Source organism: Odontesthes bonariensis, chromosome 6 (genome assembly GCF_027942865.1).
Source record: "Odontesthes bonariensis isolate fOdoBon6 chromosome 6, fOdoBon6.hap1, whole genome shotgun sequence".
Lineage (NCBI taxonomy): Eukaryota > Metazoa > Chordata > Actinopteri > Atheriniformes > Atherinopsidae > Odontesthes > Odontesthes bonariensis.
This window is the reverse complement of record NC_134511.1, coordinates 37,314,503-37,337,671: the sequence shown is the minus strand read 5'-3', so window position 1 is coordinate 37,337,671 and position 23,169 is coordinate 37,314,503. Positions and strand designations below refer to the sequence as shown.

The 23,169-nt window shown below is 40.3% G+C and overlaps 1 protein-coding gene across 2 annotated transcripts in view; it reads right to left on the bottom strand.

Moving 5' to 3' along the window:
• Positions 1-23,169, bottom strand: part of bmp1a (bone morphogenetic protein 1a) — a 30,231-nt gene that overhangs the window by 6,507 nt on the left and 555 nt on the right. For both annotated transcript variants that reach the window (XM_075468670.1, XM_075468668.1), the window contains exons 2-11: positions 15,674-15,787; positions 11,509-11,634; positions 10,259-10,376; positions 8,797-8,975; positions 8,394-8,499; positions 3,947-4,071; positions 2,169-2,284; positions 1,041-1,143; positions 576-692; positions 67-212 (exon numbers count right to left, since the gene is read on the bottom strand). In XM_075468670.1, the coding sequence (XP_075324785.1) occupies positions 67-212; positions 576-692; positions 1,041-1,143; positions 2,169-2,284; positions 3,947-4,071; positions 8,394-8,499; positions 8,797-8,975; positions 10,259-10,376; positions 11,509-11,634; positions 15,674-15,787 (1,250 nt within the window). The remainder of the gene's footprint in view (positions 1-66; positions 213-575; positions 693-1,040; positions 1,144-2,168; positions 2,285-3,946; positions 4,072-8,393; positions 8,500-8,796; positions 8,976-10,258; positions 10,377-11,508; positions 11,635-15,673; positions 15,788-23,169) is intronic.

Below are 23,169 nucleotides of genomic sequence, written 5' to 3'. Positions count from 1 at the left end.
AGATGAAAAATCCACAAAAGAAGAAACAAATGTTATTTCAGTAAATAAGACATGATATTTTCGTGCCTCGAAAGACTGGAAGGTGAGGCCCACATGGTAGCCCTGTGTGACAGAAATCTTCCATATGCACACTTTATTGGGTCTGTAGTCATCGGGATAGTTGGGGGACTGAATCTGGCCATTATCCCTCTTCACCTCCCCGCCACAGATGGCTGCATGAGACAGTAAAAACAATAAAAACCAACACTGAGCTCCTTCGAGAGCAATATCATCAGTACACGCCTGTGAAAGAAATCGCCCTTACAGCTGATTCATTGATTTACGCAAATGCCTGCACACATATATACACATCATTCCTTGCTTGGTCTGGAAACAATGGGGCTGAATGTGAGGGCCAGCCAAAACCTGATTAATGCAGCGTAAAGCGCCTGACACAGCGGCAGCACAAGAGCCAAAAACTGTGCATATTGCTTCAGCGCCTAGGCACATTGCTGGATGTGTGACTGGTTATGAATTCAGTCAGCTGAGTAACATGCTGGGACTGGGTGCAGGGAGAGTAGTGTATGGGTGCTTACCCTCATAAACGGCGGAGAAACCTTTTCCCACCCAGTTACTGCTGCTGCGGAACTCAATCCACAGTCGACTGTCAGTGGAGATGATTGGCTCAGGCAGCTTATCACCACAGAAACGGCCTGGGTCACAGGTGAGGACACACAAACGTAATCAAAGATTAGATCATCATGACACCTGCAATAGCTCTAAATGCTCACAGAAACGTATTATGCGATGATGAAACAGGAAGTGAGAAGCCGTGCTCAATAGTATTAAAAAAAGACAAGAACTAAATGTACAATGTACAATGTATTCTGATTTAATGATTGTGAAATTAATAGATTATATGATTTAGAGTGAAAACCCGAGATCAAAGTGCTGCTCTGTACACTTATCAAATATACATAAACCCTTCTTCCCCTGTCAATACTGTCAGTCCTTGTATGACAAAGTGTATGAGGGGGGTATCCGTCTGCAGTTAAACTGACCTTTAAGAGGCGCCTTCCTCCAGTATCCATCTCGGATCTCCACATGGTCATACCAACACAAGTGACTCCTGTACAAATCCATGGAGGTGAAGTTCAAAATGATCTTAAAAAGGAAGAAAACGTGATTACTGACACAGTAAGGGCCAAAAGTCATATACGAGAGATGTTCAGATAAATATTACAGTTGTTCCACGCCAACTTGGCCACAATGCAGAACTCAACGAAAAATAATGATAAAAAAAAAAAAGTTATTCTCCATAACCGTTTGGTCTATGTAGTATTAGTATAGCTCAAAACTAGATGTTATGCTCTCCTATTATTATTGTTTTTGAATGTATGTAAAATAAAAAAGAAATTTCATAATTCCTTGAAATAAAAAAAGTGTTGCTATTTATAGCAGACAAAGAGAGACAAAGAAAAGAGCCACACTTTTCCATAAAAATAATTTTCACTTTGAAATCATTTCAATTAATTGAATGCCATAAAAAAAAAAGGGGAAATTCAGCTATATTTTGTAACATGTATTTTATGATGTAATTTCCTTGTGGTGGGCAAAATAGATTTAGAAGAATAATACGTAATCAAAGTTTTGTTGCAAGTAAATGAAAACTGGTGGACACGTGATCTTTTTAGAAATGGTCGAGAGAAGACAAATTTTACTCAACTGCAGTAAAACACAAAAGCCGAAGGAATATGCATTGATAAAATATCCAGCAAGACATCAGATATTGAGGATGCTTGGAAAAATTCAATTCAATTCAATTCAATTCATTTTTATTTATATAGCGCCAAATACAACAAATGTCATATCAAGGCACTTAGAAAATAAAGTCCAATTCAAGCCAATTGGAATTCAATTCATTGTAATCATAATTATTCATAAAATAATCCAATCCGTTTTGGAAAAAAATGATAAAAATAATAAATTTCTTCTCTTATTGCAAAACTTTAAAATATGATAACTAAAGAAGTACAGTATTTGTAGAGGAATTTTAGGATTGAAGTTTTTTTTTTCTTCCTGAAACTTTCCTGTAATGTCTAGTAAGAGAAATTAGGCCACATAGGCAGTCAGTGGTTGTTGCTTTCAAGAATCTCAAAGCTGATCTGCCACTTTCCATATGCTCGTACCTTTTCCCCTGGTGTGACTGATATTCTCCAGATGCAGTGCATGTAGGCTGAGTATCCGTTAGGGAAGCCAGGAGAGGAGAAGTTCCCACTGCTGTCCTGGAGACTGTCCCCACATCCTATCCACGGACACAACACACACAGAGCAGCATGTCAGGCCTGAGCCATCAGTGCGACACACTGCCAATCAGTCTCTTCCAGAAAACAACTTTTCAAGCTCTGAACTGAACTCCATAAAAGCTCGCTACAGACACAGATGTTGGATGCTGGAATTATAACACTGGATGTGAAACAAAGGGCAGCTCTTCTATGTTCAAAGGCACATCTGCTGATATTATTACCCACAACCCTGCATCTCAACATCCCCTCCCCCACCAACTCCAGATGATGATCACACAAAATGGAATAGAGTGCGAGACACGATCTCCGAGCGTCCTCTGAAAATAAACCTGGCCCTCTATAAATAACCCAGCCCCCTTGATGATGTGATGCATTATGTATGAGTTGTCAGAGAAAAAGAAAAAAAAGAATGAAAAAAAAGAAGAAAAAAGCCCTTAGTATGACTGGAAAACTTAAGTGTTCAAGTGTGTGAGGATCCAAACACAAATACACTGCCTCAAAGAGGGATAGAGGGAGGCTCCTGCCAAGTGGGGGAAAGATGTGTTTAATTAAGTCACAGAGGAAATAACAGAAACGACTCGGGTAGCTTCAGTTGTCATTCTTCAGAACCGTTTATGCATTCACAATTACCTCTGGGCTATTTTTACCTTGGGCTGCATTTAGCAGGAGTTACGAAAACATCTTGTGGCCCGTTTGGATTAATTGTTTCTCTTTAGGATTGTGTGTAAGCAACAAAGCAAGGAGCCCTGAGCTACCAGCAGTGTGTGATAATGCTTGGCAGAGATCTGACAATCTTAAACCAATATCCAGCACACAGGCACACAACAGGTATGACAAAAGCTCCCAGGAGTGCTGCTTGAATAGGAGATCTGTGGCTCTTTAAGGATCTTTTTTTCCTACAATACGTGGAGAAACTCACTACCTCATCCCACACAACGTGCGCCACATCATCCACTCTTCCCCAGGAGGCTAAGATAGCTGTGATTAAAAAGACAGAACCCTGGCACTGACACACACGTATCTATTTACAGTAAAAAAATTTAAGTTCTACTCTAAAAGCATACTTACTGGTCTATCTTTGGTGACATGCCACAGTTTATTTGTTGTGTTTTATATGAGGCTGGCGGCTCAGCTACTGTGACTCAACTTGAAATCAACTGTCTGACATCAGATGTATTAGGAAGGAGGCTATTCTTTAATGTGCATCTGTTGATATCAGATATTCTGTTTATCTCATCAGCATTTAATCCCCCCCTCCTCTCTGAAAGCAAAAACAAACTGTGTGATCCAGAAAAGCATCAGGCTGTGAGCATGGCTACACAGTTTACATTGTACAAACAATGATTTGTAGACATGACTGCCGTCTCAATAGAAATTCCTTTAACCATTGCATTCACAAGACAAGCTGTTCTTTTGCATTTATCTGGGAAAGAGTGATGAAAACTTCCTGTCCTTGGGTTGTGTTTACACTCCTCCCAGCTTGGGAGACTCGGACGCTGTAGCCAAGGAACCACACCACATCAATAGTAGATGCAAACAGTGTGAGCCGCATCTGGGGAAGGCAGGAGGAGCTATGGACCTCTCTCAGGGTTATGTTGTGCACAATTGCAAAAATAGACAGGAAAACCCATAGCAGACAGGATCTGTCATTTTGGTCTTACTGGAGCATTTGTAGAGTTTGCGCGCCTGTGCAATATCCCCTTTGCTAAGCCTGGTTCTCTGGCCAATGGATGGGCGCACTCCGTTCACGTCGTAACGTGGCAGGATGGTGTCCAGGAAAATGCCTCTGTTATTCAGAGAGAGAGAGATAGGTGTTAATACTGCATGAAAACCAGACTGCATGCTCACAATCCTGCAAGACATTCCAACATGCACACATGATGCAAAACACGTGTGCTAAGGGATTAACTTATTATACCATCAATTAGTGCAATAAATCACAGTAATCTTCACCAGTATCAACTGTTTCTTAAGGATTAAGGTTTCTAAATACCAAGATTCAAAAGAACAACGTCCATTATGAAAAAGCAAAAAAAAATGTGGTCTGTAGAAAAATTCAGTCAATGCAACAACCACACGAGAGAGACACAGAAAGCGCACACTCATATTGTCTTTGGATTGGCATCTAAACAAAGCTCCAGAACACCAATACACATTTGCAATTACAAAGTCTAAATACTATACGTGTGAAACTTCTGATATCAATACCAAGGAAACAAAAGGTACGTCATCTAGCTTCTTCTATAATGCACATCTGGATAAATGCGTGCTAAGGACACAAACCCAGCTGCTCGTAATCTAACAACACCCAGAAAACTCTTTTCTTGCAATAAACTTCTGGTAATGTGTGTAGCCAGTAAAAATATGCTTGATACACTTTTCCACCTATCACCTCTAATTCTCTACAAAGTTTCATTATAATTTAAATCAAATGAAGTTTGATAATATTTTAAATTTGTGTGTGTAAACTGGGAATCTCATAATGTATCATACATAATCATTTTCATTTAATGTCTATTTTGATATTCTTTTAAATCTGCACATCTGGCAGATAGTTGTGGTCTCTCACAATCTTCCTTTGAGGTCACATGGTTGATTTGAGAGTGATCGTTCTTCACTCACACGTTTGCAAGACACGTGGACTTGAACTAAGAGTCCTTCTCCAAAGTTACTGAGCGATCAAAACAAATTGCATGATCTGTGAACACTGGCAACATTATTGCTCAAAATGAAAACTAGGTAAGTGATGGGTTAAAAATCTGATGGCTATAAAATAGTCAAAAGTCTCTGCTCCTTAGCGCTGCCTCATTTGGCACTTTGCCAGTTTATCATCTTCATTTTTCAAAGTATCAGAGAGAAATGACCTGGCTCCCTGGCTGTTCCCATGGTGACATGCCTATCAACTCCAAGCATGTGCAAACAGAGCAGCCTGAGCTAACAGTTCAGACTCTGCCTGCCTGTATGTCTGTGAGCCTCCAGGAGCCTGTATGGTGGATGCTGGAAGAAAAAAAAAATAAAAAATGCCACTCAAGACGGTGTCAGAACAAACAAAGGATCCACTGGCAAGTCTCTATTTGAGTTGGCAATGCTCCATGCACCCGTCCCAAAAAAAAATCTTGGGGGGGGGGGGGGGGGGGCAGGCTGAGCTGTGAGTTTGGTAACACAAGCCAGACAAAACGCATGGGATCAATCCTGCGCGTCCCCAGGAGACAGCACAACATCAAGACAAGCCATGAAATCTTCCGAACAACACCCGCGGCAAAGGCCCTTGCTTCCCACGGTGATTTACTGTAAAACACAGAGCAAATACCCTGACTAACAACGGCGCAACAAAGAGTGACATTGGCACAGGTAAATCAGCCAATCAGCGCTAGAGAAAAAGTGCTTGGAGTGACTTGAGAAAAGCTAACAGGAGCCCCACGTCTGCTAATACAGCTGTGTGAAACATTCTCCAACAGTGGCGGCCATTCTTCTATTTCTAAGCAGTCGTATTGATCAGTACAGTTCCACAAATTAGGATAGGAACAGAGCTGGACTGAAAACAGAGCAGGGTGGATAACAAAAAAGACCGGACTGCCCTATTGTGCAGCAAGCTGTAAAGCATAGTGAAAACCAAAAAGATTAAAAGGTTAAGTCCAGATCGTGGCCTATGACAGGCAACACTACATGGGCTGAACTGAGTGAAATCCAATATGAGCTAAAATCTTTCTCTACAACACTCCTTAAAACAACAATGATCAGTTGCAGCGGAGTATAATGTTTCGTGGTCTATATATACACCAGATGTTCCTACAGCCCTGTTCTTTCATTTTCCTGTGCAGAAATCAACACTAAAATTAAACAAAATCAAACTCTGTGAAAAGCGAGGATTATTTTGGCTCTATTCTGCGTGAACTGCATTCTCAACCTGCAGTTTAGATACACGGGGCCAGACAGGAATTTCTGTGCTTTGGCCTACATCCAGCCTCAGACTCCTTTTACACAAAGATTCCCTCTCTGCTTCCCAGAATCTTTTTGCCACCAGACGTCGCAGTAGATCTGGGAAGAGGCCACAACACTGAGAGGGTAAACCAGGAGAACCAGTGGTGTGGAATATATATATATTCAGCTGACAAAGAAGGCCGAGTTGGAACAGCAAACAGCTGGTTCCTATATCAGACTGAGGTAGTAATGATCATAGTCTGGGCTTACTTGTTTTTTTGCTTCGACGTTTGTGTGCCCAGAGATCACATTACACCAGCTCTGACTTACTGAGTGCTGTCACAGCGTAACTGCCATAGGCAGAACAGTGCAAATTTGGAGCGACTGTTCCTGCAGCTGCTACTGCTAATTCAACCAACAAAGCCAGGAGCAAAAATGCAGTTTTCATAAACAAAACTTAAGTTTTGAATGTAACATCAGCAGGCAACCCTAATAATCATTTGAAGTGCAGTTATCACAGCTTGTATGTGGCCAAGCTGCCAAGAGTCCACTTTACCGTGATTGCAGTGAAGCTTTTGTAATTACAAATCAAGAGTCAACATCTCTCCAGAGTTTTATTTAGGCTTTGCAGTCACCCAGCTGGCAAATAACCACACTTTTATATTACTAGAGTCAGGCGCCCTGTCTGTTGCTTTTTATGTGGATTTTTCTAGTAAGGTCCATCATCTAACAGCATAACACCCCTATACGGTGCTGAATGACAGCACCACGTTGGGCAGGGCTTCCTGTAGCATCCATCAGGGAGTAGTGAATGAGGCTGTGCTATCTGAAGTATGACACAAACAGTTCTGCTTGTACAAGCAGAGGTTTTCTAAGCAACATGTTATCAGTATCCAACAGTTTGTGTCAGAACAATAATGTGAACCAATTTACCCTTTAGGCATGTAAAAATGCAATAAATTGTGCATGGTGTACAAAACACAATTAGCAGCAACACATTTATTACAAGACCTGAGCATATGAGGGTGCAAAAATGCTTCGCAAGAAATAACTCACAAGAAAGTCCTTGCAGTAGCCCAGGGTGACATCAACTCATCACAGAAGCCTCTTCAAAGAGCTTTACAGGACCATAACGAGGTGGTTTATGGCACAACTTTTACAAGAAACTTCCCAGAGCCTTGAAAGTGGCACAAAATATTTTTTCTTATGATTAAGCAGGGCTACTGTTTCTGGGCTAGCTCAGCAACATGGAAGGAACACTGCTTTACTGGAACAGCTGCTGCTGCTGCTGCAGCAGGGCCTGAGGTGAGGAGTCTTAATTTGAACATGATGTGGGAAGGAGCTAGTACAACCCAGACAAACAATTTGACTTTTTTTCTTTTAATGCTAATCTTACAAAGTGTAAAAGGATATTGCTGAGCCATTTTAGGCAATACCACAAGTAAAACTACTTAAACAAAGACAGCAGATCAATTTAGAGACATCCATTTAGGGTCTGACAGGAAGAGGCTAACTAGATCCAGACACATCCAATTTCTAGTTAAAACTTACTTCATACACCAAGTATATTATCGTTTGACCCTCAGAAATTCCAAAACAGCAATAGGAAACTTAATCTTGTTCAAATATGACATAAATTACATTCTGCCTCTTCACTTTCCCCCATTGTCTATTCAATGTTAAGACTGAGTGTTGCAATAAAAAGCAGCCCTGCCAAAATAAAGTCAGAAAAAGCAAGAGAGATCCTTGTTCAGGAATGAAAGCTTTAGTAGTTTGATGATCCACCTAAGACCCTTCTGCTCCCAGTAAGCCACTTTGCGCCTCTTCGCACCTAAAGTCAAACAGTAAGAAAACTATTCAGAGTAAAATCAGACTAACAGCATGGAATTTTAAAACCTGATTACCTCAGGCAACAGTCTTCAAGTGATTTATTAGTAGGGAAGAACTCTGAGTTCCATTCTTTGCTTTTACCAAGATTTGGGATTTGAGCCATTTTACTCATCAGTAGCTTGCTGAAACAGTCCTTGTGCAATACAGATCTAGACATTCACATTATGAGCAGAAATGAAAAACAAGGTGATGGGTCAAAAAGGTCTCAACAGTGAGGGGAAACGCCTCGGTCTGACCTAATGTAGGATTATCATTCATATTTGAGGCTTATAGATGTTCTCTTGGCCTGGTGCGTACCTGGAGAATGTATTCCTGGCATAGTGCATGATACTATCAAAATCATAGACTTCTCCCAAAGAGTCCACCTCCCCCGGCTCCATCTTTAGAAAGTTATACTCCTGTCCTGAGGGGCAGAAAAAGGGGAAATCACAATTGAAATATGAAACTGAGTCATACTGTGAAACCTTATGTGTGTTAAAGGTGAATACCGATGGTCATGATTAACTTTATGTGGTTCAAGAGATCTAAAAACACTTCAGTGAAGGCTGGAGACGAGTTTATGTCCTCCGGGTGTTTTTTTTCTCTCCCGTTTCTTCAATCTTACCCAGAATCTATGTGCAAATAAAATTTTGTCTCTCCATGTACACTGTATTTCTCACACATTATTGCTGAGGGATTGCTGCTAGCCCTGTGATCTTACCTGGTTGAATGTTGTCCCTGATAATGCTGACATGCTCATCTCGATCAGGTCGCGTGTGTTCGTGCCAGAAGCCAATCACATGACCCAACTCGTGCACCACAATGCCAAATTTGTCACAATTTTTGCCGATGGATATGGCCTGGGGGCCCCCTCCGCGGCGACCCACATAGGAACAACACCTATGAATCAGCAGCCGTGCACATGTGTGGAAACACAGAAAGCAGTAGTGGTGAATAAATTACTAAGAACTCAGTGGAAAAAAGATTATAACAAAAATATCAATACCAGCAGCCTCTGTTCTGTTTCATGAGAGTCATTTGAGGCGGCCTATCATCCACACACCCAGGATTGACATTCATTCATCTGTATGCCAGTGCAAATCCTGAGAGTGATGCTGGAAGCTGGCTGCAGCGCCCAACCTCCATGTGGTATGAAAGGTTCAGTGTGGGAGTCTGTAAGACGGGCATACACATAATGGCCCTGTGGGCCAGACAGCCGCTCTCTAATTACTGCGAGCCAACTCAGGCTCTCTTGAGACACGCCTTGAACTTTGCACAGGACAGATGGGGGCCTGCTGAATATGCAGCAGAGTCAAGCTTTCCCACTGCTAACCACCGTTGCCTGTGGATAATGTCATCCTTGTTGCTCTACAGGTCAGTTAACAGGCTAAAAATGGCTATTAATAGTCGACTGCTAAAAGTTCAGTTTCGTGAGTTTCAGCCAATTCTTGTTAGGCCATTTGTCTTCAATGACACAAATCCGTTTAAGAGGTCAATTGTGAAATGGTATCTGGTTTGTGTGAGGCTAAATCTGTGTGAGGTTGGTGTGTTGTCTGGAAATATCTCCAATATCTCAGCTACAGTTTTGATCTCATCTCAAAAACTCAAATTAATAGGTTGCTTTGGTTTGTGTTTCCAAGAGCACCAAATGTTTTAATTAAAAATATTTCATCATGAAATTTTAAAAAAAGGACACTACATGTCCAAAAAGATTGTCAACAGTCGCTTAGCAACAACAAGAGCCTCAAACAGCGCTTCCCCTGAGAATATGTTTAAAGAGAAATGCTGAGTGGACACTGAGCCTAACTTCAGTGGAGTGCGGTAAACAAGGTTGTGGAGAGGCTGGGGAAGTCTCCCCCTTGTGTGCTGCCCTGTATGCCATGCATGACACAGGATCTCAGTGACTGATGCAGTGAAAGGATGAGGCACAGAAAATTCCAGTCCACTGAAAGGAAGCCTCTTTCAAAACTGGGTAAACTGGGTTAAGTAGCACCTCCCTGACTGCACTGACTCATCTCAGAGACTGCGAACAGAATGGATGAACAATGGTGAAAAGGCTGCTGAGCACAAGACTAGGAAGAGTACTCAAGCACTAAATAATTAGCTGTGGATAAAGAAGGCTCAACAGAGGCTGACCATTATTCAGTTCTTAAATGTTGGAGCTAAAAACCCCACTGACTTACCCACATGGTCGGTAAGTGAAGACAATATAGCTCTCCTCCTGGGTCCTCTCTATAAAGGTCACACAGGTGTGCTTCTCCCAGTGCCGCATGGCTTGGCGGAATATAGCCCGCTGGCTGCCTAAATGGGTTTTCAGAGAGGGCAAGAAAACACCCACAGAACTTCATAGAAAGAACAAGATGAATAGAGAAATGCACAGCTGACAAAAGATGTTGCTCTTGGATTAAGAGCTATTTGAATGAAGCTTTTTCTCATAAACACCCAGAATGGAAAAAATTGTGAATAAACTTTTCAAGATTCTTTTATTTTTCATATATATATATATATATATATATATATATATATATATATATATATATACACATATATATATATATGTCTTAATACTATATATATATATATATATATATACACACATATATATACACATATATATATATATTAATACTATATATATATATATATATATATATATATATATAGTATTAGATAACTTTTCTTTTTAATAATCACATATCACTTCTTCTGAAATAAGAAAGATGTAATAACTAGACCATACATAAGAACAGTATTTGTTTTTATTTCAAAAAATGGGAATATTCTTAGTCAATAGTCAATAGATTTCTATTCACTGCGAAAGCAAATCTGAGGTGATCTTTTGAAGCCCCAAAATAAAAATGTGAATTAGACACATTTCCATTGAGTAGTTTGTAGCAAATAAAATAGGCTGCGCACTGTTGCCAGAGTGTGTATAGGTTGTATAGGCTATGTTGTTGTGGCTGTAAGTAGAAGTGGCTGTAAGTAGAAGTTGTTGTCCTAACCCGGAACAAATCTCGAAGAGGAAAAAAAAACAACTGCGGTGGACATCCGAAAAAGCGGAAGATGTAGAGAGCTCTTCTCTAGCAATTATCTTAATCTGTATGAATGTTTGGGATATTTTGTTGAATCTGGGAAGATGCCACTCAGTCATGGCAGTTGTATGCTGCCTCAGACCAGAAACACCTTGTGAGTAACATCATATGAATCTTTTCCAAGTCAGATGAGATTTGCAAAGGTGTTTCCATACCCCCTTATGCGCATCAATCATTCTTTGAAACAAGAAAGCAGAACAAAAACTCAAGCGACCATATAAAACCAGGAATTATCTTCATTAGTTAAATGCTGGGGAAACGTTAGTGACCTCCAGAAGGAATACATTAAACTATTTGATTGCATATGTCATATTCTGTCATAGTAAATTGCTGTTACCTACCACTGAAGTTACCACTGATGACATAGGGAATAACGCCTTCGGGCCAAACACGCTCTGGTCTGGAGGTGGCAGCCCTTTTCCCGCGCTGTGAACCTTGCCTATTTTGATATCTGCGATTGGCAGATCCTGAAAATTTCAACAAAGCAAGGAAACAAAGACAACATGAATGATTCTGTTCATTTCTTAACAACAGAAGAACTGTTTCTCCCATATTTGCAAGCAGAGACAATAGCTCTAGATAGTTAATTGGATGTCAAATGAGTCTTTAAGAGTCTTCTGATGTCATTCAAACATTTATAAATCACATTTCTCATTTGAGTTATTGCATTTACTCCCTCAAAGGGAACTTTCTTCAAACTACATTGTTCTTCTCTTTTCTTTTTGAAAGGATTTTATAGATGATGAGCACTTTCTTCTTGCAAATTCATTTCAGCATTTTACTGTCACTCAATCATGCATAAATGTTACCATGAAGATTAAGCCCCCACCTGAACCTGGTGACAAAAAGAAGAAACATTCATATGTTGGCTGTGCTTGATTTTGGTTCTAAAACAGTAGAAAGTAATTAGTGTCTGGTATTGTAAATGATTGGATTTTTGCTTCTCATCATAATAAATTGATTTAGTAAATTATTCAGCTACATGGAAAACAAATGCAAAGTTTTTATTTGAAGTAAGAAAAAAAATGGAAACCTATGTTGTGTTTTAGAATAAGAATTAAACCGATAAAAATATCAAGAGGTGCCAATTATGAGCCGGTTTTTAAATCAGGCAAAAAAATTATTTCCCGCAGCAACATCCCTTTTCAACAGAATATAAACAAGCTTTAAAGTGAGGAATAATCATCATCAAAGGAACAAAGACAAATACTTCTACAACACATGGAGCAGAATTTATGAGGCTCTGCTGACTGAATAAAGTTGCAAAACTTGAGCAAAAAAGAACCCTGTTATCTAATTTGATTTGTCTTTAGGGTATATGTGTGTGTCCCTGTAGGTGCATCAATTTGTCTTATGAGGGATGCCACTGGTGTGTGTGTGTGTGTGTGTGTGTGTGTGTGTGTGTGTGTGTGTGAATGTGTCTGATAATTACGTACATTTCTGCGTAGGTGGGAATACAGTACCCACGAGGACTCTTACTTTACTATATATTTCTAGTCTACAACCCAAGTTAAAAAATGTTGGGACACAGTGTAAAATGTAACTAAAAACAGATTGAAATTATTTGGAAATCTCCTAAACCAATATCATATTCACAGAGAAAATTGGGTAAGGCATGGAAACACATTAAATGATTAAATGAGATTAATATTTTGTGAAAAATAAAAAGATCCTCTTAAATTTAATAGCAATTGTCTAAACATCTCAGACATTTAGGAGGAGAATGTTGCCCCCTTCTTGTCTGATAGAGAATTCTACCTGCTCAACACTCCTGAGTCGTCTGTGTTGCACCAAATGTTTTCAATTGGTGGAAGGTCTGGACTGCAGGCAGGCCAGTCCAGCACCCAGCACGGTCTTGCTGAAATATGGAAGACCATCCCTGGAAATACATATGGATGGGAACCTACGTTTCTCTAAAACCTATATATATATATATATATCTTACAGAATTAATGGTGTCTCTCCAGGTGAACAAGTTGCCTGTTCCACAGACAGCCCATACCATCAGAGGTGCAGGCTTTTGAACTGAGGTCTGATAACAACCTGAACCCCCAAAACAGAAGAATTTTCCAGAACAGTTTTCCACAGCTTTTCTGGATTACATTTACACATGGCTTCTTCTTGGCATGACAATGTTTTAACCTACATTTGTGGATGGCACGGTGAACTGTGTTCACAGATAATGATTGCTGGAAATGTTCCTGAGCCAATGCAGTGATTTGTCTGATTTTAATGCAACGTTGCCTGAGGGACCATATGCAATGGACATCCAGTACTGATTTTTTTGCTGTGTCCCTTGTACTCAAAGATTCTTTGAATCTTTTGAGGATATTATATACTATAGGTAATATAACATTATGAAACATGAAAAACTATCTGTAACCACCTGTACAGATGAGACTCTGCATCTTTAGGTGCTCTTTTTTTAATCTAACCAATTAAACTAATTACTTGAAACACATTGCCTCACCCGTTTCTTTTAGCACTGCTTACTTTTCCAGCCTTTCATTGTCCCCGTCTTTTTTGAGACACGTTGCTGCCATCATAATCAAGATTGGCTGACAGTTTTCCCGTAACAATAAAATGTCTAGTTTGACGATGACTGTTTTACTTGAGGAAATTATTCATGTGTAACATGTTGAAATTTTAACAGATTGGGATATGATATAATTGTGGTTCTGAGAATTTTGAATGAATAAATCGTAAATGTTGACTCTGAATGACTTACACTCCATTGCAACATAAGACACAAATATACTGTTGAGATAGCAGAAGTGAATACTTGCCTTATAAGGGCTATCAGTAAATCTGCGTAGGAGGCAAAACTTCAGCAGTCTGGTGAACAAGACTGAAAAATTGCTGAGAAAGACCCTGACATCTCTGCAGCATGTGAATTCAAAGGGGCGGCAGGAAAATGTCATCAACTTAAGTTTTACTATTGCTATTTCTCTCCCCCGTGCCCCTTTTTTTCTAATATTTTTTCTGATTTCTGTGCACTATGTTTGCCGTAAGAACAATAAAGTGGGGGTTTCTGGCACCACTTCGACTACTTTTAAGATGTATGGGGAGGAGAAACTTGTCTGAAGATGACGAAAAATATCAACATCATGACAATACTTAGAAGCTCTTTTTATAATGATTACTTGTACTAAATTTCATTAGCATGCGCTGTTTGCAGAAAGGGATCAAATTTGCTGGGGTAATGTGTTCTGTTGAAGATTAGTCTGCAGGAGTAAATATTAGCAGCCTTGCGAGAACAATTCACACGTACACTTGTTCATGTGTTGTGGAAAAATGCTGATAACAGCCAAATCTGCACAGTTAACTGATAAGAAGTGCTGGAGAGACTAAACTCAGAATATGTGTTAATTATGCTATGATTAAATACACCACATTCTCTTGTAGATAGAGATTTTGTTATATATATTGTTTTAAATTTTAGACTTTCTCAACAATATTGAGCCAAAGGTCCCTGAAATTTCATTTATGTAATGCTGTGGGATGAATGTAGAGATATGCCCTCAGCTGCGGCTACTGTGGTTATAATTGAGAAAATTCACATTCCAAAGAGGGAAGCTGTCACACTCGTTGTATGTTTCAAAGGTTTTCAGTCCACATCTAATTTTATCCTGTAGTAAATTAAAAACCTGAGTCTTCTTTCCTGCACTTGAGATTTTTAGAGAGTATTACTTTTAACACCCCTGGGGAACAAAACATCCCTGTGGAAACAGGCTTGATGTGTTTTATATGTGTCTTATGCAATACCACCGTTAAGGTGGTGTTGATTTTGAACGCTAGAGCAGCTTTCATGCAACCTAACAATTACATGTGCAATGACTAACTCACTGAAGTGGATAAATTGATATTAAAATATTCAAAGGTGAGAATGAACACACACAGTCTGTCTCCGTTGCAGTCGTTTACCTGAGAGATCCCCATTTAGTCTGAAAATCAATACACAGTGGATGTTTTAAGCAGCTGGAATGTGTTTTTAATCCTCCACAATGTATCTTTCCTTGTATGTGCTTACTGAGTAAAGAAAAGAAAAGCCAGAAAACTGTCACTGCTCAAGAACAAACAGAAACGTGCACTTGCTTGTTGGTTCCTGCTCACCTATAGTTTCGAGGATTGTGAGGCTACTCGGCCCTGCTGACTCACAGCTGCTGCTCAAACAACGGTTTTCAATTTGAGAGTAACATTCAGCCAGACAAAGCCCAGCAATTATTCTCAAACATGGTGTTACAGGTGCAGTAATGTGTACTGATTACATAGTTGCAGGCACTCGCATTAAAGTGGTCTCATGAAAAAAAAAAAAAAAAAACACACAGCTGCCATCCGACTCCCAGATGGAGAGGATGGGAGTGGTTTTACATAATGTTGTTGTAGGTCTTTGCTGAAATTTTATTCTCGTGCGACAATCAAAAACACCTTGTCCTTGTGCTGCAATGACAAATTGTTACCTCAAGTTGGCACTTTTAGAGCAGTTGTTGTTTCTGTTGCTGTTACCTGTATCTGTGCGATTAACGGTGTGGACGGTTCTCTGCGACAAATCTATTATTCTGTCCACTTTAAAAGATTGCATATCCTCCTCATCCAGAGCAATGTCTCCCCAAAAGGCAACTGAAAGAGACAAACAGAAATGGCACATGTAAGACACGAGAGTTCCACATTACAAAGAATCGGTTTGCACTGTGCCGTAGCCTCAAGCTTTTCCTACTGCTCAGACTGAGTAGGCTGCATGGAGGCCCAGTTGAAGCACTCGAGGCAGGTCTATAGTGTGTAAAACACTTGTGAAAAGTATATATGCTCCTTCTCTGTTTGCCCTTTCCTTGCAGTGAAATAAAAATTTGTGTTCTGGGGCAGAAGTATGTTGATTTGGTTTACAGGTCAACCTTGTCTCAATTCAGTTACAAGATAGAAAAAAAACAAAACAACACATTACACATGGCTTGTAAAGATCTATGCAGTGCAGATGGTATATAAACTGAGCAAACTGTTGCCATGATTAAATTCAGCTTAGTCCACACATTAACCAATAACAATACTCACATTATGTCCTTTGACACTTTTAGATAAATGAGAACTATCAGATATGATACAATGAGATGCTGACACTGACTACATTGAGTAATGTGGGGCACCTTGAACGAGTAATAGCCCTTAAATGAGGCCAAGGAGATGGAAAATAACCAAATAGTCCCATTTATGAGGAATGTACTTTATTAGATTTCAGACTAAATGCCCCTTTGCTAGAAGTCCTCTCCACAGAGAGGGGTGCTCACTTTTACAAGCTTTTAACACCAGCAGGTTTCCAGAATTTATGGCTCAGCTTGTATGGAGGAGTTTCAGAAGGTGGGGGTGTTCCTGGAGAAATGGGTAGAATGGGGGTGGGGCAAAGGAGTGATACAGTAATTCATCTTTAATAGGAGATGACAACCAGAGAAGCGGAGAGAGGAAGGATACATATCCCCTCTGCCCATATCACAGCTCTGAATAGGGAAGGCAGAGAGAAAATGACAGTGCTCTGCATGCGTGCTTGGTAGGTTGGTGTGGTGGACAGAGGGCTGACCAAGAAGCTGGGGGAGCCACTATAATGTGGGATAATGAGATGCTTTACAGTATCTGTGTTCATCATTTTCAAGGTGTCAATTCGACATAAACTTACTGCAAAACATGCACGGAATTATTCAGTTTCAACACGACAAAAAGAAGCACTGGCACATGTATAAAAGTTTTACGGAGGTCCAAGATAAGAAAGAAAAGGATGAAAAGCACACAATAAAAACAAAGCTAAAAAGAAAAAAAAAATTAAAAAATGATTAAATCTGGAGGTGGCTCTGGTAAAATCAGGCCAGTTTCACACCCCGCAGGGTGCAGAGGATGCACAGCAGAATGACTGGATTAAAGGCTAATGGTAGCAATGAGGAAATGTGTGTATCAGTGCTGGCAAGACAGGACATGCAAAGAGGAAAGGTGTGAATTCCAGAGGTCAAAGGGATCCTCTAATTTGTTCTTGCAAAACATCTGACTCTGACCAAGTATGAGACACAAAACAGAGTGCTTACAGTCAGCACTCATACTGACAGCAATTGGCAAAAACATTACAGATATGGAGGAACTACCAGATGTTGCTCTGTTTAGAATGGATGAACTGACTACGGAATGACATTTTTTACTTTTATCTTCTTTTTTTTTTGGATTCCAAGAAGTGGTGAAAAGAACAGACCGCACTTGTACGATAAGTACTGAGGAAAAGTCTTAAATTTCAAGCAGTCCGTTGAAAAAAAATAAATAAATCCCTGAATGTTAACTGCTGGAAATGAAAAAAAACTAAAGGATGTTTGTTACTGTTTCTGCCTATCAGGAATAATATGCACAAGCTGTGACCAAATAATGATGTGCAGGCTTTCTTCCATCCCCACGAAGTCCACAACTTCTGATTCCTAACATCCACCACTGTTCTGCAGGGAAGCTGGTTAATCCGCAGAGTCATTGTTCTCAGACAAGAGTGGAGATTGAAGTGAGCAAATGCACTACCCGGTGGCATTAGGACCCATTTCCCCCAGGCACAGCAGTCGTCCTGGAGACACTGTAGCAGGTTTATGGAAAGACTCACAGGGATTTTGAATTAATCCCCTTGTCTCCTGGCTTTAATTATCCACACACACACACACACACACACACACACACACACACAAGGTTTTAAGAACCTTTCGTATACAACTCACGGCTGGGATTGAGGCCAGGCTATGGAGAAAAGTGATAAACTAGATACAGAGTGCTGCAATATCACGAATAGCAAACATAGTGACGTGTGTCGTACAGTAGATTACAGCCCGGTGAATGTGGCAGATGGCAAGTGATCACCACAGAGTGCAGTGCTGTATCTCTTTCCAAACATTATTCATCTCCTAAATGACAACAGCTGCAGGTCTGATAATACTGTCTGTGCAGAATATGAGGCAACAGCAGAAAGGTCTAAATTCTAGTTGGCTTGTCACTATTTAGACAGAAAAACTAACTAAATAAAAGCACAATAGTTTGCATTTAACTGTGTGCGTATTTTTTCTAAAATCCATGCCCCTTTCCTAAAATATTCTGTATAACATTGAGATTTGTTGAAATTCTGAATTGAAAAACTGTTCCGCTTAAGTCCAGCCTCCCCCACCGCTTATCTCTCTTTTTTTTTTAGTTAATCTAACCCATTGTAATCCTTATCATCTCAGTCTGACCCCTGTCAACCACCATAACCAGTCAGATTACACATGAGACCACAGTCCTATTAATCCCATTGATTTGTGTGATGTCCTAGCCTCGACCTCTGCGGTCTCAAATATTTCTGCACCATCCCAATAAATCTCCTTCAGTGAATCCCAGGCCATGACATCTGCCACTGAAACCTGCACCAACATCAATACTAAGCCTATATAGACACTAATATCAGCCTATATTTATGAGGCCAGCTCCACTGGGCGGCCACAGTTTACTCTTTGCTGTGCTTATAGAGACATTTAGACAGCCTTCCCCATACACGACCTAATAATGAGAGATAGAAAAGCCGGGCCGCTATGGAATCATGAAATGCATCACAATACCCTGGCACCGGCTTTCACAGCCTGTGTTTGGCAACAAACGCTGCAATTTGAATTCCTATAGAGGCCAATAGTTTATTGCATTAAGGTAATTACCATCTGATTACAGTGTAAGTATCACTTTTCAGGTTTTCATGGGGCACAAGTCTTTCAGACAGGTCAGTGCAGCCACAGACCCTCTAGACATTGTTCAGAATTGTCCTGAATTAGTACAGCAGCAAAGACTGTGCAGCAAGAATATCAAGACAAACTTTCTTGAAGCATGGAAGCATAATTCTAATTTAGGAATGATGAATTGCATTATGCACGGCCGTTGTCGTGTTAATATGGTACCATTCTCCTTTGTAAAAACAACACCAGCTGGTATTTTTTCAGCAAATGCTTACCTTGACATTTCCTAACACTGCAATTTAAGCCCGAGGCGGGAGGGGGAAAAAAGTCTGCATATCTGCTCATCTTAAAAACGTAGTTATAGTATAATTAGAAGAGAGGTTCTGACAAAGTCAAAAACAACAGCTTGAGAGTGAAGTAATTATTCTCTAATAAAAGCCTGACATCTCATCACCCACAGCTGGGATCAAGAGCGCTTTGCTGCCACCACAGTGCAGCTTCAGCTGCAAAGGGCACACAGCAAGAGACTGCCTCACCTTTAACATTTCACACTCCATCAAGACCATTAGCAGATTGGATTTCCCAGCTCATCCCTGCCGTTGACTACTGATATATCCTACTGCCAGTCAAACTCCCTCTAATGATTCATCAGCTCACCAAACATTTGTCTTTTTCTTCTAATGTTGCACAGTATCTGAGTTTTTTTTCCATAGATGAAGAATTCAGCATCACACTGTAAGGACTGTCACCATTTACAAACCATTTCCGGTTAAAAAAAAAAGCAGACTAACACATATTTGCAAAGTCTGATGTGAGTAAAGAACTTTCTCCAAACAGATGTCCGATGTGAGGTATGAATCTGGAAGTAATCTTCAAATCCATAAATAACCATTGAAGGAAACACCCTAAATATTTACTAAGGGTGGAGAAAAAAAAAAAAAAAAAAAAAAAGGTAAAAAATCTTCCACGTGGAGCAGCATAGAACAGATGAATCACACACACTGAAAAAAATACTGTTAAACTGCTGATTACAGCAAACTAACAGGGCACTCTCTGAATCATTTCATTGAACCCTCCCAAAACAGTTGTTTTCTCTTCAGCTCTGCACCTAGACTAGGTATTAAGCAATGCAAGCTTAGTTAAAACTTAGCTCAGGCTGCAAACATATAGCTCTAACTAAAGATAACTAAACTGATATCATGCCAGTAGATCAGCTCCCTAATCACCTGAACCCTGCTGAGAGAGAACTGGCAGGGGTCCTGTAATGTAAAAAAAACACCCAGTGTGGGCTCGGCTACACAGTCTTAATTCCATGATAAAAGAAAAGTGTCTGCTTAAGTGTCGCTTAAAGGCCCATTCCTGAAGTTCAACACACAGCCCCATCACATTGTGAGAGAAGAACTGATAATGGAGCTGGATAATGAGTGGCATGGTTTCTGGCTGCCATTATCGGAGATCTAAATAAAAAAAAAGTAAGACTTTGAAGCAGGACGTCAACATTACCCACTGATCTGACAATAGCACATAATTCAAGTTGTTACAAAAAGCCTCAAGTAGATTCTTCAGGACAGAGCTGTTTTACATCTTTATAGCAGATGTCACGATGAACTGAAAACTTCACTTAACACATGCATGGTTGCAAGATCTGGTGAGTAATTATAATGTAGTGGGTGAGCTGTTCAGTAATATAAAGGTTTTCAAAAATATCCACGAATAACCAAATCACAGTAAATGACCAGCAGTGAGTGGTGACATGCATGACATAACTCCCTGTTGACAGGGAGGCAGCACACAGCCAGTGGCTAACCGAGGAGGCTCCCTCATGAATGGCCTGCACTCACCTCACCTGAGCTGGCGTGGGAGAGAGCCTGCTCCAGATCTTCTAGCCGAGCATTTCCTTGGCACAAGGTGAATGACCGAGTGTGTTTGAAGCTGTCAGTGGAAAAAAAAAAACTGGGGGCTCGTGGAGAAATCAGTCGCATAAGAGAGGACCACAGAACAGAGGGGTTCACAGGTTGACCTGTCTGTAACCGAGGCCACAGACGCTCCAATGTAGATGTGTATATTCAAAGCTTTAACATGCACATAGTGCACGGCATAGTCAGCCAACGCCGACACATGAGTCTTAAGTAGATTCTGATGTATGTGCCTTGAATGAAGGCAAAAGTCAAACCAGTGACGACTTTAGTGATTATCGTCTGAGCAGAGGGGACAATGAGCGTCTCTGGTTCTCATCCATTTTTTATTGTGAAAATGAGTGGATTTAATCTTAGAGGCTTTTTAGAGTCTTAAATGGCTTCCTGGGATGCTGCCAAGTTTGGGGTTGTGCGAACTGAGGAATTTTCCACTGGTTATGTCCTAAATAGTCTGAATTAGTTCAGTCTTATCGCACCGCTTGCTTCAACCAGCGTGCATCTTTCATACCTGGTGGAGTGACGAATCATTTGTTTTAATCTTGGTAAATGCAAATACTCATTTCTTTTATTCTAGAGAGCATTTACACAATTAAGAATTTAACTAATGCACTTAAAACAATACAAGGTAATTAAGTGAATTAGTCAAAGCTTGTTGTAAGGTAAGCAGCCATCACAAATCAGTATAGCAATACTTTCAAGTCTCTTTTTTGCTTTATAAAAAACACCTGAATGGGAGCCATTACGGTCACTTCCCAGAGGACAACAGTTACACAATTAAACATGTATACATCAAATTCCAGATATTGGAGAATTGTGTTAAACCGGGGCAGACTGACAGAGGACAAGCATAAAATACCACTTCACAGAGCATCATTGCATTAGCCTTCATAAGGCTATAAGCGCTTTATGGGCAGAAGCAGCATGGCATAAAAATGCTGACCTCTAGCCACAGAAAGCGATCAAATAGACCGTGTGCACTGATATGCCTGACAAATAAGGAAAAAAATAAAAAAAATAAAAAATAAATAAATCAATAATTCAAGAATCATCAACTCTAAAGCAGTCCCTGCACACACTGGTCTGAAGGTGACTCCAGTGAAAAAGATCGTCTCATCCTGAGTGGAGCTGGAGTGAGGAGGATAAGGGAGAGCTGGCAGACTGGACATTTTGCTGCTCAGTAAGAAGGAGAAAAGCAGGTGAGTGTCAGAAGAGATGGGCTGTGGGAGTTGTGACCATCTTCCAACCACCTGTCTGCAGACGTGCCAGAGGAAACGGTGAACCACGCCGCACTTTGCTGAAAAGGCAGTTTGGACAAACTTGACTACTAATAATGATAACATCCTCGCCAAGATAAACACCAGTCATGTCTGCTGATTATCAAATGGAAACGTCCCTGCAGACACTGCAGCGGGAACATCAACCATTTTCATGAGAGCCACGTCAGAAAATCCCCTTCAACACCCAGCGTCATGAACCATTTGTCAGATTCAGTATAAAATCAGTCACCAGTGTCCTGTAAATCCATTTTAGAGATGTGCAATGAACACTTAAATGAGTCACCATAAACAGGACAGCAAAAACAGGAAGCAACTTCTCAATGACTTGTACATGAGACACAAGCTGACCTTTGTGGTGTTTACGCACTGTCACAACACAACTAAAGCTTTATGTCTTCAGCAATCACTCTGGGAAAGATGAGGAAAAGAGTCAGTCTGGTAACACAGTTAGGGCAGTGAGCTGTGCTCCACGATAGGCCGACGCATCCGAAAAAATTCCCAACTGGGAAGCACTTCCAGGACTTTAGAGGTCATTCTGATTCAAGCCAGCTCTATGTATCTGTAACCTGAATACTTTTACCAGATGGAAAATGCAATCTGTTCAAAGTCCCCCAAAGGGATTTGGCAAGACAGTGAGTTCAGATTAAAGCTTACAATGACAACTCAAACAGCCTTTGGCCAAATGACGGGAAATTATGCAGGTCTCACCGCAGCAGAAAAGAAACAGACATTTATAAAGCTGACCCACATCAGTCCACAGAATTATGTGTGCATAATTTCTCCACTGTACTCTCTTCTCTTCCCCTCCTCCACTTTGTTTTAGTGGCCTGTGAACAGTCGGTGGAAAAAGAAAAGAAAAAGAGACTATTTGTGCAGTAACAAAAAGCAAAAAGGGGGAAAAAAAGGAGAGGGAGGAGAAGTTTTAACATAAACTGCAGAAATATTTTTACTTTTGCAATAGCTCCGTTGTTTTATTCCTTTTTTAATGTTACACACAAAACACGCGGCAGGAAGTGCATATTTTGAAAGATAAGTGTAAACAGGCAGAAACTTCTCAACTAGCCCTGAAACCAAAACTTTTCAGGTTCCCAGAAATGTGTGCTGAA